At 36.6% G+C, this 22,489-nt stretch overlaps 1 protein-coding gene and 1 long non-coding RNA gene across 2 annotated transcripts in view; one reads left to right on the forward strand and one right to left on the reverse strand.

Moving 5' to 3' along the window:
* PTGER3 (prostaglandin E receptor 3) overlaps nucleotides 1-16,769 on the forward strand; it is a 197,622-nt gene extending 180,853 nt beyond the window's left edge. Inside the window, exon 3 of the mRNA XM_059054654.2 lies at nucleotides 15,976-16,769. Within this exon, the coding sequence (XP_058910637.1) occupies nucleotides 15,976-15,996 (21 nt within the window). The 3' untranslated portion in view covers nucleotides 15,997-16,769. The remainder of the gene's footprint in view (nucleotides 1-15,975) is intronic.
* LOC136791997 (uncharacterized) overlaps nucleotides 1-22,489 on the reverse strand; it is a 136,763-nt gene that overhangs the window by 96,516 nt on the left and 17,758 nt on the right. The window lies entirely within an intron of this gene.

Below are 22,489 nucleotides of genomic sequence, written 5' to 3' on the forward strand. Positions count from 1 at the left end.
ATATTTACTTGTTCTATGCATGATGTGCTTTGATATTTTCTCTTCTAGTCTATTTTACTCTATTTCAGTTTTTAAAACAAGCAAGTTGTAACCTATAAAAGTGATTTCACAACCCACTGATGGATCTTGACTCATAATTGAAAATGTTGCCCCAAATAACCTTAAAGACTTTTCCAAGATATATGATTCTTGGCTTTGGTGGATTCTAAGTTTTCTTCAAGTAGTAGAATCCTCTAATTCAGTTACATCTTGATTATTGGTCATCTGTATTATCTTAAGATAGAAGGGTAAAATTCTGCTTGAGCACATGATCAGTGGGGGAGCAAATCATACAGAGTCAAGTCACCCTGAGGATACTTAGCAATGCATCTTTTTGCATTTGTAGGAGTTGTCACACTTTGCTGCTTCAGTTCTGGCAACGTTCTGAACTGAAGTTGCTAATTGTATTGAGCTATTCCAGATCACATATTGGGCAAAGACGAACACGGGAAAGTACTTGTTCTAGCTACAACTGAGGGGAAAACACCCCTCCACTAGCAAATAATCCATGGCACTCAACTGTAACTCATATTAGGTAATAAGTGTACCTTTGCAAACAGATTTGCTTTATAATTGCCCAAGGGGAATATTTGAATCTTTTGTAGTAACCACTCTACAAAGGATCTGTTTTTCAGAATATCTTTACATCTGGGGTTAAGTTTCAGTGGAATACTTCAGTGTTTCAGTATTTCTTCCATTTTAGATTTTGCGATGTCAACACCTGGATCAACTAACTTACCATCTTGTTAATGTTTTTCAAATCTTTATCTCCAGCCCAGATTACATTCCTACGTTTCATTTTTCTGTATATCCTATGGCCCCATCTCTCCACTTAAACCAGAGAACACCAGCATCAGGCTTTACTCCCCTTTTTTCAACTCACCTGCCATTAATTCCTCTTGATGTTACATCATATATGCTTCTCAAATCTGTCTACTTCTCTCCAACCTCCCTGCCTCTACTGATGTTCAAGTCTCCCAAATGGTCCTCTTGCCATCTTTCTTAGTGCATTTCACAAAGTGGCCAATCTATCATATATTATTCTCCAGCTGGAAGCCATTCGGTTAACTACTATTCCCTTTAAGAGGCAGTCCAATAGAAAGTATCTAAAATTGCTTGCAAAGCCCTTCTTAATCTGTCCTCTGCTAAACTCTCCTGCCTCATTTTCATTCTCTCCTTTCCTTTGTATCTTACCCTCCAATCATTAAAAAATGTTCTTTATGCCTCAAACACTCCATTCCTTGTCTAAAACACTCACCTTTCTACTGGAGAACCTTCATTTTTCCTTCAAGCCACATCTTGGATAGTTCATGGGAATCATTCCTGGAGCCTCCTAAGTCCAGGCTTTGGGCTCCTCCCTTGTCCTCTTTAGTACCCTGGAGCTCACCATTACGCTGTATTGAAATCACCTCTTCAGTTCTATAGTGTTAGCACAGGAATTATCCAATATCGTATCTATACTACCTAGCATATAATATATGATTAACATTTTTAGAATGAACAAATAATATCTGATTTGCTCTCTGACAAATGGTAAGGGAACTCCCCTGTGGGAGGGCCCTCAGTGCCCAGCTATGCTGATGACCTGGGAGAGAGGTCTATCCAACACTGGGATGAAGTATCAGAAAACTATTTTGACTGTAGATTTAAGTTATGATCTCCAAACAGCTTATCAGTAATACAACTTACTTTCAAAAAAATCTCCAACTGTTTTATGTGTCAAAATTTAGGAAACTTAGGAAAAGGTAAAAAGGGGGTATTTTGGGCTCCTTAAAATCCCAATATTTCAGATAATCTCTTCTCTTAGACAAATAAATTTTACTTCTTACCAGACTCACCCTGGCCAATATCTAGATCCTCAGATGGGTGCAGCTTTCACCAGTTCCATTCACTTATTCTCATTCATCTATTTCTCATTGATTAAACACTTACTAAGTGCCAGATACCAGGAATACTAGGTGAGTAAAATGTCATTCCCCACCCACAGCCTGAACACCCAATCTATTCAGGGTTAGGAGGAAGGAAGAAAACAAACATTTAAACTCTTATGATATAGATTCCCTCCAAGCTCATGCAAACTTGAACTTAACCAAAGAATTCCAAAAGGGTATAAAAAATGTTAAGGAACAAGAAAGTTTTTGCTTTATATATGACAAAACTTATAAAATAAGCTTTAAGAGCGATAAATAGTCTGAGGAAAGAATGTGCAACAAACAGCACATACCATAAGAGGAAGACTTTTTGCTTATGGAACTGTAAAGATTGTCATTACATTAGTCCATATTTAGTCAGTGCTATTTGCATTAGTTACCTTTTTATTGAATTCTATTCATAACTAATATGAATAGAAGCAAATAGTCTGGCAAATAGTCTGGCAAAGTCCAGACATTTCTCCAAAGACATACAGGCAAAATACAGCCAAAGTTATGAAAGTCTGTGGTTCTTCACAGGTAGTCAACACATACAGCTTGTGACAATTGTTCAAATGAGCATGTCATTGGTGAGGCTGCTAATGCTGATACCAGCGGAGTAGAAATGTATTCTAAAGGATTTTTGACTTGAGCAAGATTTGAAATGAGCAAGACTTTTTTGAACAGAATGATTTTGGAATTTTCATAAGCCAAGAACTCTTCAAAATGCATTTCTGAGGCTCTTGCATAAATATTTAGAGCCTCGTTGAATTCCCTGCTATTCTTTTAACACACTTTGCTCTATGTATGATACCTGATACCTTTGCTGTTCTTTCTGAGTGGAATAGCCTCCAGTCCCAGATGCCTGTCAAACTCAAATATCATCTCTTCTGTGGAGCAGCACAACAGGATCAACAGAAATCTTTCAGGCTGAATTAATTCTTCCCCACTCTGAGTGCCCACAGCGTTTTGTGATTTGCCTTTCAAATTGCACTTATTGCATTATATTATCCTTATTGGTTGATATATCTCTGTTCTCCACAGGACCCAACAGTACCTGATACACATTAAAGCCTCCATATAGACAGGTTTAATGTGTGAATCATCTTATTTTTTTCTCCACCTCTCTGTGTCACTATAGTAGTACCAAGTTCATGTTCTCCAGTTTCGGTTAACTTCATGATGTACATTATTAAAAAGTTCTGATCTGACAATTAAGATATAAATTATTTTTAATTAGTCACAAATCTATCTTGGAAAAAGCAAGGGGTTGTAGTTTTAAGAGATTACGTGGTTTGGGGCAATCAATGTACCTGCCATGGCTTCAGTTTCCTCATCTAGAAAATGAGGACATTATTAAATAATCTCTACATTCCCCATCTTCTCTTAGTCTATGAATCAGTGTCCTTTCCTGAATTCATGCAACATTAATGGTCTAGATTGTTTTTTTTTTAATCTTAACTTGTTTCCTGTTCCTCTGCCTTTTCTTAAAAACACATAATCAAATTGAAGTTCTTTATGGTTTACTATGATGTCATTAGAGCTCTGAAAGTCACAGATCCAGGGTTTAATCCCTGACTCTGCCACTTATAAAACTAACTTGATAATCTTGGCAATTTCAGCATGGCTAAGCCTCAGTTTCCTCATGTGTGAAATGAGAATAATAGTAATAGTGATGGTTTCATAGAGTTATGGGTAATCGTCTTCTATATTTCTTATGATTCCCTGCAGTTGCAGGCTGTGTAGGGATACAAAAGTCTTAACAACACAAACGCGTTCAGTCATAAATTAATCACTAGTCTATTTTCTCCCATTACGTAAAGTGTTTTATCTATTTTTTGCTGATTGCCAGATATTGTAAACATCTGATAATATAGTGCAAATATAGTACCAAGTAAGTACAACGCCAAGTACAACTGCAAATTTGACAACAGATGCAAAGCTTCATGAAATTGCTGAAAATAAAGTCAAATAATTTTAAAACACCCAGGTAAAGCCATGGACAAATAAACTGAAGAAGCAAAAGTAATAAAAATATAGCAGACTAGGCACATTAAAGATACTGAATAGAATATGGGAATAAATAGATAAATCCCTGCAATATTTATCACAAAAGCAACCATATTTATGATCATACTGCAAAAAGTTTTAAAAGGGTGTTATTTTGTATTGTGATACAGTTTTTAAATTCTCAAAATTAATTATTTAACTTCTTCTTTGCTTTTACTAAGAAGTATTTAGGAATCTATGAGCAAGAGGATGAAAGTCAGCATGAGAACAGGAGTACCTCACCCAGTGGGCATCTTGGGGCAGACCAGAGACAGTGAGAGGCAGCAAAGACAACCTTCACCTAGTTCTCAGCTCTGCCTCTGGCCAACTCTGGTGGTTACCCTTATCAGCAACGTGAGATAGCAATGCAGAAAAACACAAAGACTGATGGTCTGTGTATTTTTTAAAAAATTTATTTATTTACTTATTTTTGGCGGCGCTGGTCTTTGCTGCTGCACGTGGGCTTTCTCTAGTTGCAGCAAGCAGGACCTACTCTTCATTGCCGTGCACGGGCTTCCCACTGCGGTGGCTTCTCTCGTTGCGGAGCACGGGCTCTAGAGCGCAGGCTCAGTAGTTGTGGCGCACGGGCTTAGTTGCTCTGTGGCATGTGGGATCTTCCCGGATCAGGGCTTGAACCCGTGTCCCCTGCATTGGCAGGCAGATTCTCAACCACTGCGCCACCAGGGAAGTCCCGGTCTGTGTATTTTTGACACCTAGTAATTTATTAAAGTTTCAACCTAAGCACTTCTACTCAAATATGAAAAACAAACTAATTTCAAAACTTCAATAGAACTTTGGTAAACATTAATTTCATTTATTTCTATAGCATTTTGTAATCAATAAATGTAATTTCATTACCTTTTTGTGTTATTAATACTACAAAGTAGCTGAAACAGGTATTATTTTTCTCTTACTGTTGAAAAAGCAAAAATTGGCCAAGTCTGCTCAGATAGTCAGACATCAGACACAGGCTCCCTGAGTCTAAGACATAGTGGTAAGGATGTTTAATGTCTCTTCTTTATCACCAGTAATATTAAATACTTTACATGTTAGTTCTAATTCTCATTAAAATCTTTTCAAGATAGATATTGTTGCCCCCAGTTTACAGTTAAGAAATTTGAGGTTCAAAGAGATTAAATAAATATCACCAAAGTCACTAGTAAACATTGTCTTCCTAACTCCACAGCCCCTTTCACTATGTCCAACTCCTTTCTTTGCTAAAATTCAGGTTTGAACCTATTAACTAATAATAGAAGGACTACACCTGCAGAGAAGAAACTTTAGAGTATAAGTTTTTCTTAGGAAAAAGCGATATTTTAAACCTTTTCATTTTACATCTCAATTGTAATTACTGGTAAATTTTTAAAATCAAGTTTAAAAGTGATGCATTTATTTCACTGTTGTTCTCTTTTTCTACAGACTTTCTGGAGGTAATACTAACGAGCAATGAAGTGAGCAAAAACCATGTTGCACCAAAAATAAAATAGGAAAAAGAAAAGAAAATTTGTAATTTATATAAATCCCTAAACTCTCTCACCCCATTTTACCAATTGAAATGTGAACTATAAAGAGATTCAGTGAATTTTCTAGGGTCATAGAGTTCAAAGTCAGCTAGGAAAACATACCAACTGTTCTTGCCCCACTTGTGGGTTTTGATAGCTATCTTTGATCCAAGCATATTGTAGTGAAAATATAAAATTTTGTTTAATAAAACAATAAAGACAATACATCAGCTGAAATTATGACAAATAAACTCCGGATTGAATTTGTGTGTTGTGAGCGACCATTTACTTCTACTTATAGCAGCTCTGGTCATTGATTGTTTGTGAAGGCTTTTTCATATGGGCGATATAAATTACATAAATGAAACAAAGACTATGAATATGTACATATTTTAGCTTATATTATAGTTGCAGCAAAACAAACATTTCTTGTTAGCTGAAGACTGAAAATAACCTTTGTGGAAATTTTAGAATTGAATCTATTGGCTTCATAAAGAGATCTTGACTTAACTCTTTTTTTCTCTTTAAATTAGAAAATAGAAAAACTAACACCATTAACCTTTTAGCAAGGCAGTAGAAAGTATAGTTACATTTCACACTACATTCTTGGAGGGATTTTTGTAACTTACTAAAACTGCTTCAGAATACAAAGGTTAAAAAGGACCTTATAATGTTTCAGTTGCGTTTCAGGACCGAAAGTCTCCCATTAGAAGGTGATTGCATTTCTTCATTAAAACTGTAAAGCTGAAAGGTATCTATCTAGAAGAGTTGCTGAATTGCCATCTAAACTAAATAATAACAACTATAAAACAAGTTTTGTGTTCTCTCTTTTATTTTTCACTCTTATATTTAGGTTAGCAGATGTGAGAAGCAATTTATAAATGCATACACCAATCTATAAGTGGCCTCAAGAAAGAAAGCATTTCCCAAGGAAAAGAAACCTTTAGCATTATTCCAAATCAAATAAACTCTCAATATATTTTCATATTTTGACAGTAAACATCTATTGTGTCAGTAAGTATGCGGTCACAGAGATATGACAGTTTGTAAGAAAATGTCCCATATTATCTTTCAACCCCACACGAATCTCAAATCTACAGATTCTATCTCCTTTTCATTGTCCCTCCCCTTCCTCCTCCACCACCGATGTCCTTACTTCCCTCCTTGCCTCACTAAAATTCTCTGGTCAATCCTTACAAACATCTCCTTGCATATACCCTTGACTTCTTTTCCCTGACTGGTTAGCAGAACTGGAGGGGTTGCAGGTTACATAAGTGTATGCATGTGTCAGAAAATCATCAAATTGTACACAATAGTTATGCATTTCTTTGCATGTAATTTACCTTTAAGAAAACTTTAAACAAATATTGAACTCTAGTAAATAGGTTTGCTTTTTGAAATGGTATGGGTTAGCAATTTTTAAATTTACTTACACAAATGAGTAGATATATTGAAGGTAATGGGAGTTATAGGGGGAGTTATAAATATGGAAAGAAGGAATATTAGTATTGGATTGAAAAGGAAAGTATTACTATAAACTCATAATTTTTAGTATCTACCTATCTAGCTAGATAAATATAGAAATGATTATATGGGCATATAGTGTATATGTGCACATACACATGTACATATACTAGATGTGTTCACTGAGATTGTCTAAAAGTTATGACATAGCATTAGCAATGAGCACACCTAATACCCAGAGCTTGATTTCTATTTACCATTTTGCATTAAAAAGAACTTAGATTTCTTAAAGAAGAAATGGTTCCAGGGCTGTATCAGAGGGCAAAATATAACTATAAAGGATATTATTGGGAAAAGTGACAAAATTTGAATATGGACTGTGGAATTGATAACAGTGCTTATCAATATCAATTTTCCTGATTTTATTAATTGTACTGTGGTTATAAGAGAGTGCCCTTGTTTTTAGAAAATATTCACTGAAATATTTAGTGGTAAACAGTCATGAATCTCTCCAATTTACTGTCAAATAGTTTAGAAAAAAAATATCTATTTAAAGGGAGAGGGCTTCCCTGGTGGCGCAGTGGTTGAGAGACCGCCTACAGATGCAGGGGACACGGGTTGGTGCCCCGGTCCGGGAAGATCCCACATGCCGCGAAGCATCTAGGCCCGTGAGCCATGGCCGCTGAGCCTGCGCGTCCGGAGCCTGTGCTCCGCAAAGGGAGAGGCCACAGCAGTGAGAGGCCCGCATACCGCAAAAAACAAAACAAAACAAAAAAACATAAAGGGAGAGACAGAGAGAGAAACAGAAAGAAAGAGAGAGGGGTTAATGAGAGAGAGAGAGAGAATGATAAAAGCCAGTGGAATAAAATATAAACAACCGGTTAATGTGAGTAGAGGTATTCCTTTTACTTTTCTTGTTGCTGTCAGTTTGAAATTATATCAGAGTAAAAGGTTACATAAAAGAATATCCTCATTGGCTTCTTGTGTCAGTCAGTATAAGACCCAACGTTCTTACAAAGTCTCCACATCATCATGTGTACTCTCATTACCTCTCTGATAGCATCTTCTCCATCTCTCCCTTTTTCAATGCTTTGTCCTCAGATGTCCTTGTTACATGCAGAGAATCCTTGTCTCCTTTGAATCTGTGCAGGATCTCCACCTCAGTTGTACCATCCTGTTTTCCATTACACCCTTTCCCTCCACTCCCACACTCTTGATCCCATTCACTCTGCTTTACTTTTTCTTTTCGGTGGCATGTGTTATTTTCTAACATCTGTATGACTTACATGTCTTCTTTCTGTCTTATCTCCACTCTCTAGAATGTAAGTTCCACAGGACATGAGCTTGTCTGCTGCCTTTCCTGACCTATCTTAAGCACCTGGGATAGTACCAAAGACACTCTATAACTATTTGTTGAATGGAAGAATGACTGTTATTAGACTGTCAGATTACCATCAGGAAACATTTACTCTTTTGGATATGAACTTTTAAGAATATTTTTTTCTTTATGGTTCTTAACTCACTGTAGTTAAATGTCTATTAGGTATTAATATTTATGGTCATGTTAAAGCAGCGTTGTTTCTAAGTACCTGTTTTTAAAGCATATAAGTAACAATTGGAATAATTTGAGGAGTTTAGAGATATTGCTTAAGGAGGTTAGCTGGGTCTCAGAAGAAGGCAGTAAGTTGCTCTGGGCCCCTCTTTCCATTCTCTGCTCCTCAGCTCTGAAGGTCTGGAAATGAGGCACTGACACACCAATCAAACTCACGAGACACTGGTAAGAAGGCCGGTTAAAGGACTATAATGAGAAAAAGTTGCCACAGGTATCAGAAAGTTGAACCTCCTGCTCAGCTATTCTCTCTATATAAGGAGCTGATATGGAGTCCAACAGATAAGTGCAGTTACCTGTTTTTGTGGAATCAGAACAAAACGAAGGAGTTAGTCAAATTATGCTAGCCCACTGCTTATATTTTTCTGTCTAAAGATAGAATGTCTAAGGAAAAAGGATTGGAAAATCCACTTCCCTGCTCAAGGCATTTTCTTACTACGTGGTGTTGAAATGAAAAGTATTACACTTGGCTTTGGAGAACTTCCCCTTTTCAGGTTTCACATTAATAATCAGTTCACATATTTCTTTCTTTAATTATGTTAGTACATATCTGAGCCACATTTAAGCCTTATTGCTATTGGTTTCCAAAGGAAATCATGTTGTTCTTTGAAAGATGACTTCCCAGATGGCTGACCTTAGCCACTGTGTACTGAATTTATTACATTAGCTGTTAGAGTTGGGCTGAGGCAGTTCTTCCACTATAACTCATACACATATTTACTATAATTAAATGGTTTTAATAGTTTAATAGAAGTTGCTTAATGCTTAAGCAAAAAAGTCTGAACAAAGTTAAACTTCATAAAGTTCTAAAATCTAGTTGTCTGATTATAGACCATGATGAAGTAGATGCATTTCCTTCTACTAAGCACAGGTAAAAGTCCTGGACATTATATATAAAACAAACATAAGAAGACTGTGAAAGGCAGTGAGAAGAGGGAAGACCAGCTGCAGACCTTGGAACCCGAGAAAGACCATGGTGGCAAGCTCCTTGACTTTTTTTTTTTTTTGACTTCATATATCCTCACTGAATGCTAGAAGCTATAACCTAAAAAAGCCAGTAGGAATTGGCAAAAAAAAAAAAAAAAGAGCTCTCATAAAAGCCCTTCTTCTCTAGCAAAGGACAAAGAAAGGGACATCTTGACAAGACAAAAAACTTTAGACAATAGCTACTCTACTGCAGAAATACATCATAGAACAAAATGAAGCTCTAGCTCCATCACTGTCAGCAAAAGCTGAGTTGGGAGCCTAGACTTCTACCCTTGCCAGGCTGTAATAAGTCACTGCCAGTATGGTGTCAGAGAAGCCCAGTAGGGAGATGGAACTTTCATCCTCACTCAGCAGTAACAAGCTTCTCCCCACAGTGTCACTGGAAGCCATTGAGGGGTCCCCATCTGGCAGCAATGAGGTGGTATGATAGGAGGCTGATTGGGGAACATTCACTACCAGTCAGTACTAAAACAGTTCCCCTCTTGCAGTGTCAGTGGAGGTCAAAACCATGTGAAGGTCATGTGGGAAGCAGTGGCACCCCTTCCATGCCCAACCAGGGAAATGTCATGGAGGCCTAGTGGGGAGCCTGAAATCCTACCTCTATTCAGCAGTAGTGATGTAGCCCTTGGTCTCAAAAGAGACCAAGTGGGGAACCTGGATCTTTATCCCCACCTGGCAGTATCCGCCTCCCCCACTGACATAGTGTTATGGAGGGCAGCTAAAACAGAAGATCTAGATAAGATCTAGAGTCTCACAACATAACACCCAAAATGTCCAGGATAGAACTTTAAAAATCACACATTATACTAAGAACCAGAAAAATCTCAACTTGAATGAGAAAAGACATTCAACAAATGTCAACACTAATATGACCCAGATGTTGAAATTATGTGACAAGGATTTTAAAGGAGCCATTATAAAAATGTCTCAATGAGCAACTATAAATACACTTGAAACAAATGAAAAGTGGAATATATCAGCTAAGAAATGGAAAATATAAAGAAGGGCCAAGTTGAAATTTTAAAGCTGAAAAATAAAATAGTTGAAAATAAAAAGCTCAGTGGATGTTTCAAAAGCAGAATAGAGAGGACAGAGAAAAAAGAATCAGTGAACTTGAAGATAGAATATTAGAAATTACCTAATCTGAACAACAGAGAGAAAATAGATTGAAAAAAATAAAAGGAATAGAATCTCAGGGATCTGTAGTACTGTAGCAAAACATTTGAGTCATAGGAGTCCCAAAAAGAGAAGAAAGAGAGTGGGGTTGAAAAGTACTCAAAGAAATTTCTCAAATTTGGTATAAAACCAACATGGAAAAACAAAAATAAAACCACAAAGCAACAGATTCAAGAAACTGAATAAACACCAAACAAGAAAAACCCAAAGAAATCCATGCCAATGCACATCAAAATAAAACTTTAGAAAACTAAAAACAAAGAAAACTATTTGAAAGCAAGAAGAGAGAAATGACACGACCTAACAGGGGAAACACCAGTTTGGATGATTATGGATTTCTCATCATCATGGAGGCCAGAAAGAAATGCCACATTTTTCAAGTACTGAAAGAAAAGAACCATCAACCCCAAATCCTGTATCTTGCCTCCACAAGTAAATTCTGTATCTTATTCTTCAGGAATGTCGAGGAAAATGACATTTTCAGATGAATGAAAACTGAGAGAATTTGTCAACAGCAGAATATAGACAAAAATAATGGCTAAAGGAAGTCTTTGAATAAGAAAGGAAATTATTGGGACTTCCCTGGTGGCAGAGTGGTTAAGAATCTGCCTACCATTGCAGTGAACACGGGTTCGAACCCTGGTCCGGAAAGATCCCATATGTTGTGGAGCAACTAAGCCTGTGCAACTAAGCCTGTGCACTAACCCCGCGTGCCACAACTACTGAAGCCCATGCACCTAGAGCCCATGATTCACAACAAGAGAAGCCACCTCAGTGAGAAGCCTGCACACAGCAACAAAGAGTAGCCCCTCCTCACCTCAACTAGAGAAAGCCTGCACGTGCAACGAAGACCCAGCACAGCCAATAAATAAATAAATGAATAAAAATTTTAAAAAAGAAAGGAAATTATTAAAGAAGAAATTGTAAAACATAAGAAGGAAGAAAGAACAACTATGGATGAATACAAAAAGTTTCCTTCTCTTAAATGTTCTAAATTTTGTTTAAACAGTTGAAGCAAAAAGTACAATATTCTCTGATGTGAATCTCGCTGTTTGTAGAGGAACTAATTAAGAAAGAAAATTAAAAGACTTAAAGGGAGGCAAGTTTTCTACATTTGATTTTGATATCAGTAAATTTTGTGGTGATGGAAGAACTCTGTATTTTGATTGCAGTGGTGGTTATAGGAATCTACACATATAATAAAATAACATAGAACTCTATACAACATTGTACTAATATAAATTTCCTGGTTTTGATGTACTGTAGTTAATGAAAGATGTAAGCACTGGGAGAAAGTGGATGAAGTGAATTTTCCATTATTGCAACTTTTATAAAGTTCTAATTATTTCAAAATAAATAATAAATAATAAGTTTCAACATGTCTTTAATAGGTCATACTCAGAAACTTCTAACTGTGAGAAAACATAAAAAACACACAATAGAGTGGGTGTGAAATACAGGGCAGATTTCCTCAGTAATTGGTAGGGTTTTTGTTTGTTTGTTTTTTATTTTTTGATAGCTATTTATAACCTGTTTGATTTGGGGAATGCAATTCTCTTTTGACGTTAATGTTATTATCAGTTTCTGCTCTTTTATGTCTTCAATAATAAAACTGTGTAAAAGCTCATGAGTCATCTTGGCTGGGTAATGACTATAACTGACACCTTTTTAGCCTTTCCCAAAGAAAAAATCATGCATTATCTTCAGCCATCAGGGCATAGCAGCAGATACCTTGGAATTCTGCAAGCACTTTTTTCTCTTTCAGCAAAGTGAAAAAGAACTAGCTTAGGCGTCTCAGGATATATTACTGGCACAACTAGATAGTGACATTTAATTGTGGCAGCCAAATATATCCAGGCCTTATTCCCCATCTGTGTCTCATTTTCTTATCTACAGTGAAAATCTATCCTGCACTTCTGACCTATAATATATATTTTCAGCGTTTCTACAAAGCACAGATCACTCCTTTGGATCTGACCCCCATCTTCCCCACGTAGCCCTGTTTGAACTATGTGGTCTTGTCTACTGGTCACAATAGATTGATCTAGTATAGGAGTCTCTTTCTTATACTAATTTGAAATTGGGACCCATAGACTCAGATTGGGTAAACTTAAAGTACAATATTGCCAATTTTCTATATCTATTACTTTTTTCCAGTTATAAAATATTCCAAACATACAAAAACACCCAATTACTCCTTGCCCTGAATGAATAAGTATTAATACTTTGCTATATTTATTTCAATTTTTTTCTTAAAAAAGTACTAAAAATTTGATATAGGTACAAAATTAAAGAGTCTAGTACAAGAAATACCAATCATGGGCTTCCCTGGTGGCGCAGTGGTTGAGAGTCCGCCTGCCGATGCAAGGGACACGGGTTCGCGCCCCTGTCCGGGAAGATCCCACATGCCGCGGAGCGGCTGGGCCCGTGAGCCATGGCCGCTGAGCCTGCGCGTCCGGAGCCTGTGCTCCGCAGCGGGAGAGGCCACAACAGTGAGAGGCCCGCGTACCGCCAAAAAAAAAAAAAAAAAAGGAAAAAAGAAATACCAATCATAAGATAAAACAATTACCAAAATTTTGTCACATTCACTGAATCTGTTTTTTATTTATTTTTTTAATTGTGGCAAAAACACACAACATAACATTTACCATCTTAACCATTCTTTTTTTAAAAAAAATAAATCTATTTATTTATTTATTTTTGGCTGCATTGGGTCTTCATTGCTGTACATGGGCTTTCTCCAGTTGCAGTGAGTGGGGGCTGCTCTTCGTTGTGGTGCGCGTGCTTCTCATTGTGGTGGCTTCTCTCATTGCAGAGCATGGGCTCTAGGCATGCAGGCTTCAGTAGGTGTGGAGAGTGGGTTTCAGTAGTTGTGACACATGGGTTTAGTTGCTCCGCAGCATGTGGGATCTTCCTGGACCAGGGCTTGAACCCGTGTCCCCTGCACTGGCAGGCGGATTCTTAACCACTGTGCCACCAGGAAAGTCCCATCTTAACCATTCTTGAGTGTACAATTTAGTAGTGTTAACTATATTCATTCTGTTATGCAACAAATCTCTAGAAGTTTTTCATCTTGCAAAACTGAAACTCTATGCTCTTTGAACAACTTCTCATTTCTTGCTTCCCCCAATCCCTGGAAACCACAATTCAACTTGCTGTTTCTATGAATTTGTCTATTATAGATACCACATGTAGGTGGAACCATACAGTATTTATCTTTTATGACTGGCTTATTTCATTTAGCATGATGTCCTGAAGTTTCATCCATGTTGTAGCACATGACAGGATTTCCTTCCTGAATAACAGTACAACGTATGTATTTACCACATTTTCTTTATATACTAATTGGCTGATGGACATGTGGGTTACTTCCATTTCTTAGTTGTTATGAGTACTGCTTCAATGAACATGGGTGTGCAAATATTTCTTTGAAACTGTGTTTTCAATTCTTTTGAATACATATGCAGAAGTGGGACTGTTGGATCATATGGTAATTATATTTTTATTTTTTTGAGGAACTTCTACACTGTTTTCCATAGTGGCTGCACCATTTTATGCTCCCATTAACAGTGTACAAGGCTTCTAATATCTCCACATTCTCACCAACCCTTGTTATATTTTGTATTTTTTGTGATAGTGGTCATCTTAATGGATGTGAAGTAATATTTTATTGAAGTTTTGATTTCCATTTTTCTAATAATTAGTTATGCTGAAGCATTTTTCATGTACCTGTGAGCCATATGTATGTCTTTTTTTGAGAAATGTCGATTCAAGTCTTTTGCCCATTTTTAAATTTTGTTGTTATTGTTGTCATTGAGTTGTTAGAGTCTTTTATACATTCTGGATATAACTCCTTATCAGATATATGATTTGCAAATATTTTCTCCTATCTGAAGGTTGCCTTTCACTCTGTTGGCTATTTCTTTCAAGCACAGAAGTTTTAAAATTTGATATAGTTTCATTTGTCTAATTTTGCTCCTGTGCTCTTGGTGTCATACCAAGAAATCATTGCCAAATCCAGTGTCATGGAACTTTTGCCCTATGTTTTTTTCTAGTAGTTTTATGGTTTCGGGTCTTACTTTTAGGACTTTAATCCATTTCGAGATAATTTTTGGTAAATAATGTAAGGTAAGTGTCCAAATTAATTCTTTTGCATGTGGATATTCAGTTTTCTCAGCACCATTTGCTGAAAAAACTGTTCTTTCTCCCATTGTGTGGTCTTGCCACTTTTGTTGAAGATCATTTGACCATATACACAAGGGTCTCTTTCTGAGTCCTCTATTCTATTCCATTAGCTTAATATGCCTGTTTTTATGCCAGTACCACACTGTTTTGATTACTATGGCTTTGTATAACTGACTTATTTTTTTAAACACCTTTTCCTTTTTCCTTCTTGATGCATTTTACAGCAAATATCACACAGAAAAATTTTATCCCTACATAATTCAGTATGGTTCTCTAAAATTTATGGACATTTTCTAACAAAATCAGAATATTATTCTCACTCACAATAAAATCGACAATATTTCTTTGGTATCATCTCATACCTAGCCCAAAGTCAAATGTACAAATTGTCTCCAAAATGTGTTTATTGGTTTGTTTGAATTAAGATTTAAAAAAGGTCCCCACTTTAATTTGATTGTGTCTCTAAGTTGCTTTTCATTCAGAGAAGTTTCTCCCCTCCCCACTTTTCCCTCCAGATGCTGACTTGTAGAAGTTGAATTAGTTGTCTTATAGAAGGTCTCACATTCTGGATTTTTCTGTTTACTTCCTTGTTCTGTCATTTAACTTATAAATGGAAGTTAACTGGTGACTTAATTTTATGGTCATTTAATTATAAATTGAAATTAGCTCAGAACTTTGATTTTTTTATGCTTGCATGCAACTGTTTAAATTCATTTGCAAATTGCAGACCCTGGGGCTTTTCCATTTCACTAGTCATTCTCAGATCTGCTTCCAGGTTTCTACCCAGAATATGCAATGTTCTCTTTCCTCAGAAGTGGATATTTATTGACAATTTTTTTGAACCCTGGGTTTGTGGGGTACCTAGGTTGTCCCCATTCATTTCTCACTATTCCTGCCACCCAACTTTGATCATGTTCTTGTTCTACGGCTGTAGGTGATTTATCATTTGTATTCATAATCTGAAGTTTATGGAAATGTCTTGCCTTCTAGTTTTATTTTGATGCCTTCAATGTGTTTCTCATTTTCCATCCTAATTGATTTGTTTATTTTTCAGGAGGAATTTTTGGGAGATTAAAAACCAACCTTGCTGTCAAGATCACCTCATTGGAATTCTTCAACTTTCTTTTTGTTAAAGAAAGAAAATATTACAAAAACACCTCACCTCCCAACCCATTCCATTCACTTTCTCTCCTATACCCTTTCCGAGGGTAACCCGTAATCAGAAGTTAGTATGTCCTGTTTCCATGCATGTATTTGTACTTTTACTACATGCATATGCATCCATTAAATTTGTATACTATTGTTCTGTGAGTTTACAATATCTACATATATATTTTCATATTATATGTATGATTTGCTAGTTGGTTTTCTTTATTCAAAGTTGTATTTTCTTGAGATTTATCCATTTTGAAGTATGAAGTTCTAAATTGTTAATTTTAACTGCTGTAGAGTATTCTATACTTTGAAGAAAATATAATTTGTTTGTCAGTCCCCCGCCAAGGGAAAATTATTTCGTTTCATGGTAAAAAAAGAAAAAATCATCTGTATACATGTTTACTTGTGCATATCTGCATGAGTTCCTGTAAGATAAATATGTAGGAGTAGAAGTGCTGGGTCAAAGGGCATGTGCATCTTCTACACCCACACATATGAGGATTTCCCTTGCGTAACCATACCAACGTTTGTGATGTTTTAACTTTTCACATCCTTGTAGGTGTGAAATGGTAACTCATTGTTAATTTATTTGATATTTTCCTGACTGAAATGTGAGGTTGAGAATCTTTCCAAGTCTTATTGATACTGGTTTCCTTCCATGGTGTCTGGAAATAAAATTGACAATTTCTCCTGAGTTATGTGTCAATTTCTTAATGGTTTGTGAGGGGTTTTTAAATATGTTCTGGATAACAATGCTTTTTTTGGTATTTATTAAATACAATGGATTATCATAGTCTTCTGTGTATCCTCTCTCTCTTTCTTTTCTCTGTTTCTTTGTATCTCTACCTCTGCCACTATCTTTATCTCATTAACCCTTTCTCTCCCTGCAGCTCAGACTTCATCCATGGAAACATCTTTGGAAACAGGGAGCATACTAACTTTTTCATTTTCCCAGATTTTCATCTCTAACTACCCCTCTCCATGACCACCACTCAAAGTTCTTAATGGAATATCCTGTCTTTCTGAAGCATTGACACTCATGCAAACAGATGTTAAGAGTAGAAGTTTTCTGCCTTTATGACAACTTGATTGTCAGGATCATATTCTGTATATTAATGTCAAGTGGTGTTTTTTCTTTTTCCTGCATGCTTTTCCTAATCCATGTCTTTATCAGGATCTGGTAAGTCTGGTGAGTGCAGTAAACAAAATGTTAGGTGTGTGATAAATTATGATATGGATAATAGGAAAAAGAAAAAGAAATTATTTTATAAACATAGACCATGTATTGATATGAGAATTTGATGTTACTGCAATTGAAACAGTTGAGATGATAGTTCAATTTATTGAAATGGGTAGATGTCATAATGAGTTTGGGAAAAAAAAGGAAAGTTTCTAGGACATACCAGATCATATTATCACATTGTCTCCATACACAAAATTGATGATAATGCATAAATGCCTCTGGAAGATTCTATAAGTTTATGAGTCTGAAGCTATGCTGTTTTAAATATTAATATCTAGTTAAATTAAAATATATAGATCAGAGATTTTCTTTGTTTTCTTTTGCATTTCTATCTTTCTCTTTGGCTCTTCTCTTAGTATAGACTAGAAAAATAAAGGCACATGTAAATGCTTAGAGTTAATTATTTGGATTACAATTTAAATTTTCCAATATTTTTCGTTTTATTTTTAAACACAGGCATCTGTTTGGTTTCACGAATAAAGCTCCCAATTTTGACCTAATGAAACTCAAAAGCTTTTGCACAGCAAAGGATACCATAAACAAGACCAAAAGACAACCCTCAGAATGGGAGAAAGTAGTTGCAAATGAAGCAACTGACAAAGGATTAATCTCCAAAATTTACAAGCAGCTCATGCAGCTCAATAACAAAAAAACAAACAGGGCTTCCCTGGTGGTGCAGTGGTTGAGAACCCGCCTGCCAATGCAGGGGACGTGGGTTCGTGCCCCGGTCCGGGAGGATCCCACATGCCGCGGAGCGGCTGGGCCCGTGAGCCGTGGCCTCTGGGCCTGCGCGTCCAGAGCCTGTGCTCTGCAACGGGAGAGGCCACAACAGTGAGAGGCTCACGTACTGCAAAACAACAACAACAACAACAAACAACCCAATCCAAAAATGGGCAGAAAACCTAAATAGACATTTCTCCAAAGAAGATATACAGATTGCCAACAAACTCATGAAAGAATGCTCAACATCATTAATCATTAGAGAAATGCAAATCAAAACTACAATGACATATCATCTCACACCAGTCAGAATGGCCATCATCAAAAAATCTAGAAACAATAAATGCTGGAGAGGGTGTGGAGAAAAGGGAACACTCTTGCACTGCTGGTGGGAATGTAAATTGATACAGCCACTATGGAGAACAGTATGGAGGTTCCTTAAAAAACTACAAATAGAACTACCATATGACCCAGCAATACCACTACTGGGCATATACCCTGAGAAAACCATCATTCAAAAAGAGTCATGTACCAAAATGTTCATTGCAGCTCTATTTACAATAGGCAGGACATGGAAGCAACCTAAGTGTCCATCAACAGATGAATGGATAAAGAAGATGTGGCACATATATACAATGGAATATTACTCAGCCATAAAAAGAAATGAAACTGAGTTATTTGTAGTGAGGTGGATATACCTGGAGTCTGTCATACAGAGTGAAGTAAGTCAGAAGGAGAAAAACAAATATAGTATGCTAACATATATATATGGAATCTAAAGAAAAAAAAATGTCATGAAGAGCCTAAGGGTAGGACAGGAATAAAACACAGACCTACTAGAGCATGGACTTGAGGATATGGGGATGGGGAAGGGTAAGCTGTGACGAAGTGAGAGAGTGGCATGGACATATATACACTACTAAACGTAAGGTGGATAGCTAGTGGGAAGCAGCCACATGGCACAGGTAGATCAGCTCGGTGGTTTGTGACAACCTAGAGGGGTGGGATAGGGAGGGTGAGAGGGAGGGAGACGCAAGAGGGAATGGATATGGGAACATATGTATATGTATAACTAATTCACTTTGTTGTAAAGCAGAAACTAACACACCATTGTAAAGCAATTATACTCCAATAAAGATGTTTAAAAAAAAAAAGCTCCCAATTTTGTTTCCTTCTTACTGAAGTTCTGTTTTTATTTTTTAATAAATTTATTTATTTACTTTTGTTTGCATTGGGTCTTTGTTGCTGCGCATGGCCGGCTTTCTCTAATTGTGGCGAGCGGGGGCTGCTCTTCATTGCAGTGCACGGGCTTCTCATTGCGGTGGCTTCTCCGGTTGCAGAGCATGGGCTCTAGGAGTGAGGGCTTCAGTAGCTGTGGTACGTGGGCTTAGTAGTTGTGGTGCACGGGCTTAGTCACTCCGCAGCATGTGGGATCTTCCCCCATCCAAGGCTGGACCAGGGCTTGAACCCATGTGCCCTACATTAGCAGGTGGATTCTTAATCACTGCTCCACCAGGGAAGTCCCTGAAGTTCTTGAAGAAGTAATATTTTAACATTTGAGAATAATGGACCAAAGAAGATGACAACATTCAAGGGTAACTGTATTTCATAATCTAGAACAATTTTCTTTTCACAGGCAAATGCATTAGACAAAGAATAGTAAGGAACTTTAATTACAATAATAATTGTGGAAGAAACAACCAGCTTGGTATAACATATCCAGTTCAAGTTTGTATCCAATATAATTTTTTAATCTAAAGCAGAATTATAATCTAAAAACAATATTTAGATTCTGAATAATAAGTTAGATTTGTACAGAAAAATATTAGCATGTAATATTTGATTGTCAAAAATGTGAGTGATTTTATTTGAAAAACGACCAACATTCTTCAGAGTTCCAGGCCTCCCAGTTATTTTAATAGAATTATCTTGGAGGAAGGCTCATAAACTCTCATGTTCATTAGTTTATACTTGCACCATGAGGGGATTTGCTTCAGAAATTGATAGACTCTTATTTGGCTCAAAAAGTGAGTGCCCTTGGATTAGGGTTTTTCTCAATGCACAATGCAAAAGGCTAATAATTTTATTTGAAAAAAATTAATTATTATTACTTTTCATTCTATTCAGCCTATATCACACTCAAAAGCAATTAATTATCTTGATGGCTTTGTGCTTCATCTGTCCCGAAGTTTTTTGTTTATTTTAATAAATGTAATTTTTATACTAACTTCAGGTTGTACCTTTTATTACAAATTCTCAATATCTGATTTACTAAATAATGGAAATGATTCTCATGAATGTTCAATATAAGAAGGGGCTGGCAAGCTTCATGCTCCATAACTTTTTCCAAAAGCTTTTATCTCCAAGTAAATTTGATCTACTTTTATTTGCTATTACTTTAGCATCATGAGCTTAATATCATTTAACTATCTAGTTTATAAATTTTTGTATTAAGTCCTTGTAGGCAATAATTTACTTGTGACTCAAGTTCTGAATTCTTTCTTCCTTAAATTAACAAAACTTAGAACTTCTGTTTTTATCCTCAAATATTCTAATAATTTATTTCAAACAAGCCTGGATTAAAGAGATGATTAAAAGTCATAATAAATGTCATTTTTGTCCCACCATACTACTCAGAACTATAAAAAGTGGCAGTTTTTATATTTGTGGTACTTCACACATATCAATTATCCTTGTGAAAATCCTACGGATTCACAATGAGAAAGCACAGTGCCTCTTCCAATATCCCTGAAGAACTATAATCTGTGACATTGCAGTAGACTCTAGGACATACAGCAGTGTCAAGAACAAACACCAGTGACTGCCAATAGGCAGGAGGCTGCATACTGGGGAGGGCCCAGGTTCTGGAAGGTTCTGGGAGCTAGAAGTTATTGAGAAGAAAATAAGATGACCTCTGTTTCCTCCCAACCCAGCCAAGACTGCTCAATAGGTCCACAAACAGAAAAGAAACTGAAATCAATATTTATTTAGTTCCTCCTATGTGCTAGTGTTAACTTGGACCCGTATTGTAAACTTTTAGTGCCTACCAGCCACATGACTTGGGACAAGGATGTCTCAGTGCTGCAGTTTTCTAATCTTATAAAATAAAAACAATAACATGCATATTTCAGAGTTTGCTATCATAATTCAATACTTTTGTTCTTATAAAGTGCTTAGGATTGTGTCTGGCCCAAAGTAAGCAATCCTTAAATATTTGTTATTATTATTGTATTATCACTGTTGCTGTCATTAATTTAAGGAGTGGCACACCAATATGACATGTTACAGCAGAACTTTAGCAAAGATTCTGTTGACTTAGATTCAGAAATCATTTGGAACATCAAATCTTCATCACAATTATGTGCAAGGTCTTAATACTTCAGGTATTTCTCTGGAACAACCCCAGTGGGTTTTATTGTTTTTCCTTGGATGATAAGTCCTCCTACTAAACCTAATCATGACTCATTAGGAGCCAGAGGTTTTTATTTTTATTTTTATTTTTGTGGTATGCGAGCCTCTCACTGTTGTGGCCTCTCCCATTGAGGAGCACAGGATCCGGACGCGCAGACTCAGCGGCCATGGCTCACGGGCCTAGCCATTCCGCAGCATATGCGATCTTCCTGGACCGGGGCAAGAACCCGTGTCCCCTGCATCGGCAGGCAGACTCTCAACCACTGCACCATCAGGGAAGCACTTCATTTTATTTTTAATTTTTGTATTTTTTTTAATTTTTGAATTTCATTTTATTTATTTTTTTAATACAGCAGGTTCTTATTAGTCATCAATTTTATACACACCAGTGTATACATGTCAATCCCAACCACCCAATTCATCACACCACCACACCCACCACCCTGCTGCTTTCCCCGTTTGGTTTCCATACGTTTGTTCTCTACATCTGTGTCTCCATTTCTTCCCTGCAAACCAGTTCATCTGTACCATTTTTCTAGGCTCCACATATATGCATTAATATACGATATCTATTTTTCTCTTTCTGACTTACTTCTCTCTGTATGACAGTCTCTAGATCCATCCACATCTCAAAAAATGACTCAATTTTGTTCCTTTTTATGGTTGAGTAATATTCCATTGTATATATGTACCACATCTTCTTTATCCATTCATCTGTTGATGGGCATTTAGGTTGCTTCCATGACCTGGCTATTGTAAATAGTGCTGCAATGAACATTGAGGTGCCTGTCTTTTTGAATTATGGTTTTCTCTGGGTATGTGCCCAGTAGAGGGATTGCTGGATCATATGGTAATTCTATTTTTAGTTTTTTAAGGAACGTGCATACTCTTCTCCATAGGGGCTGTATCAATTTCCATAGTGGCTGTATCAATTTACATTCCCACCAACAGTGCGAGAGGGTTCCCTTTTCTCCACACCCTCTCCAGCATTTGTTGTTTGTAGATTTTCTGATGATGCCCATTCTAACTGGTGTCAGGT

Source organism: Kogia breviceps, chromosome 1 (genome assembly GCF_026419965.1).
Source record: "Kogia breviceps isolate mKogBre1 chromosome 1, mKogBre1 haplotype 1, whole genome shotgun sequence".
NCBI lineage: Eukaryota > Metazoa > Chordata > Mammalia > Artiodactyla > Physeteridae > Kogia > Kogia breviceps.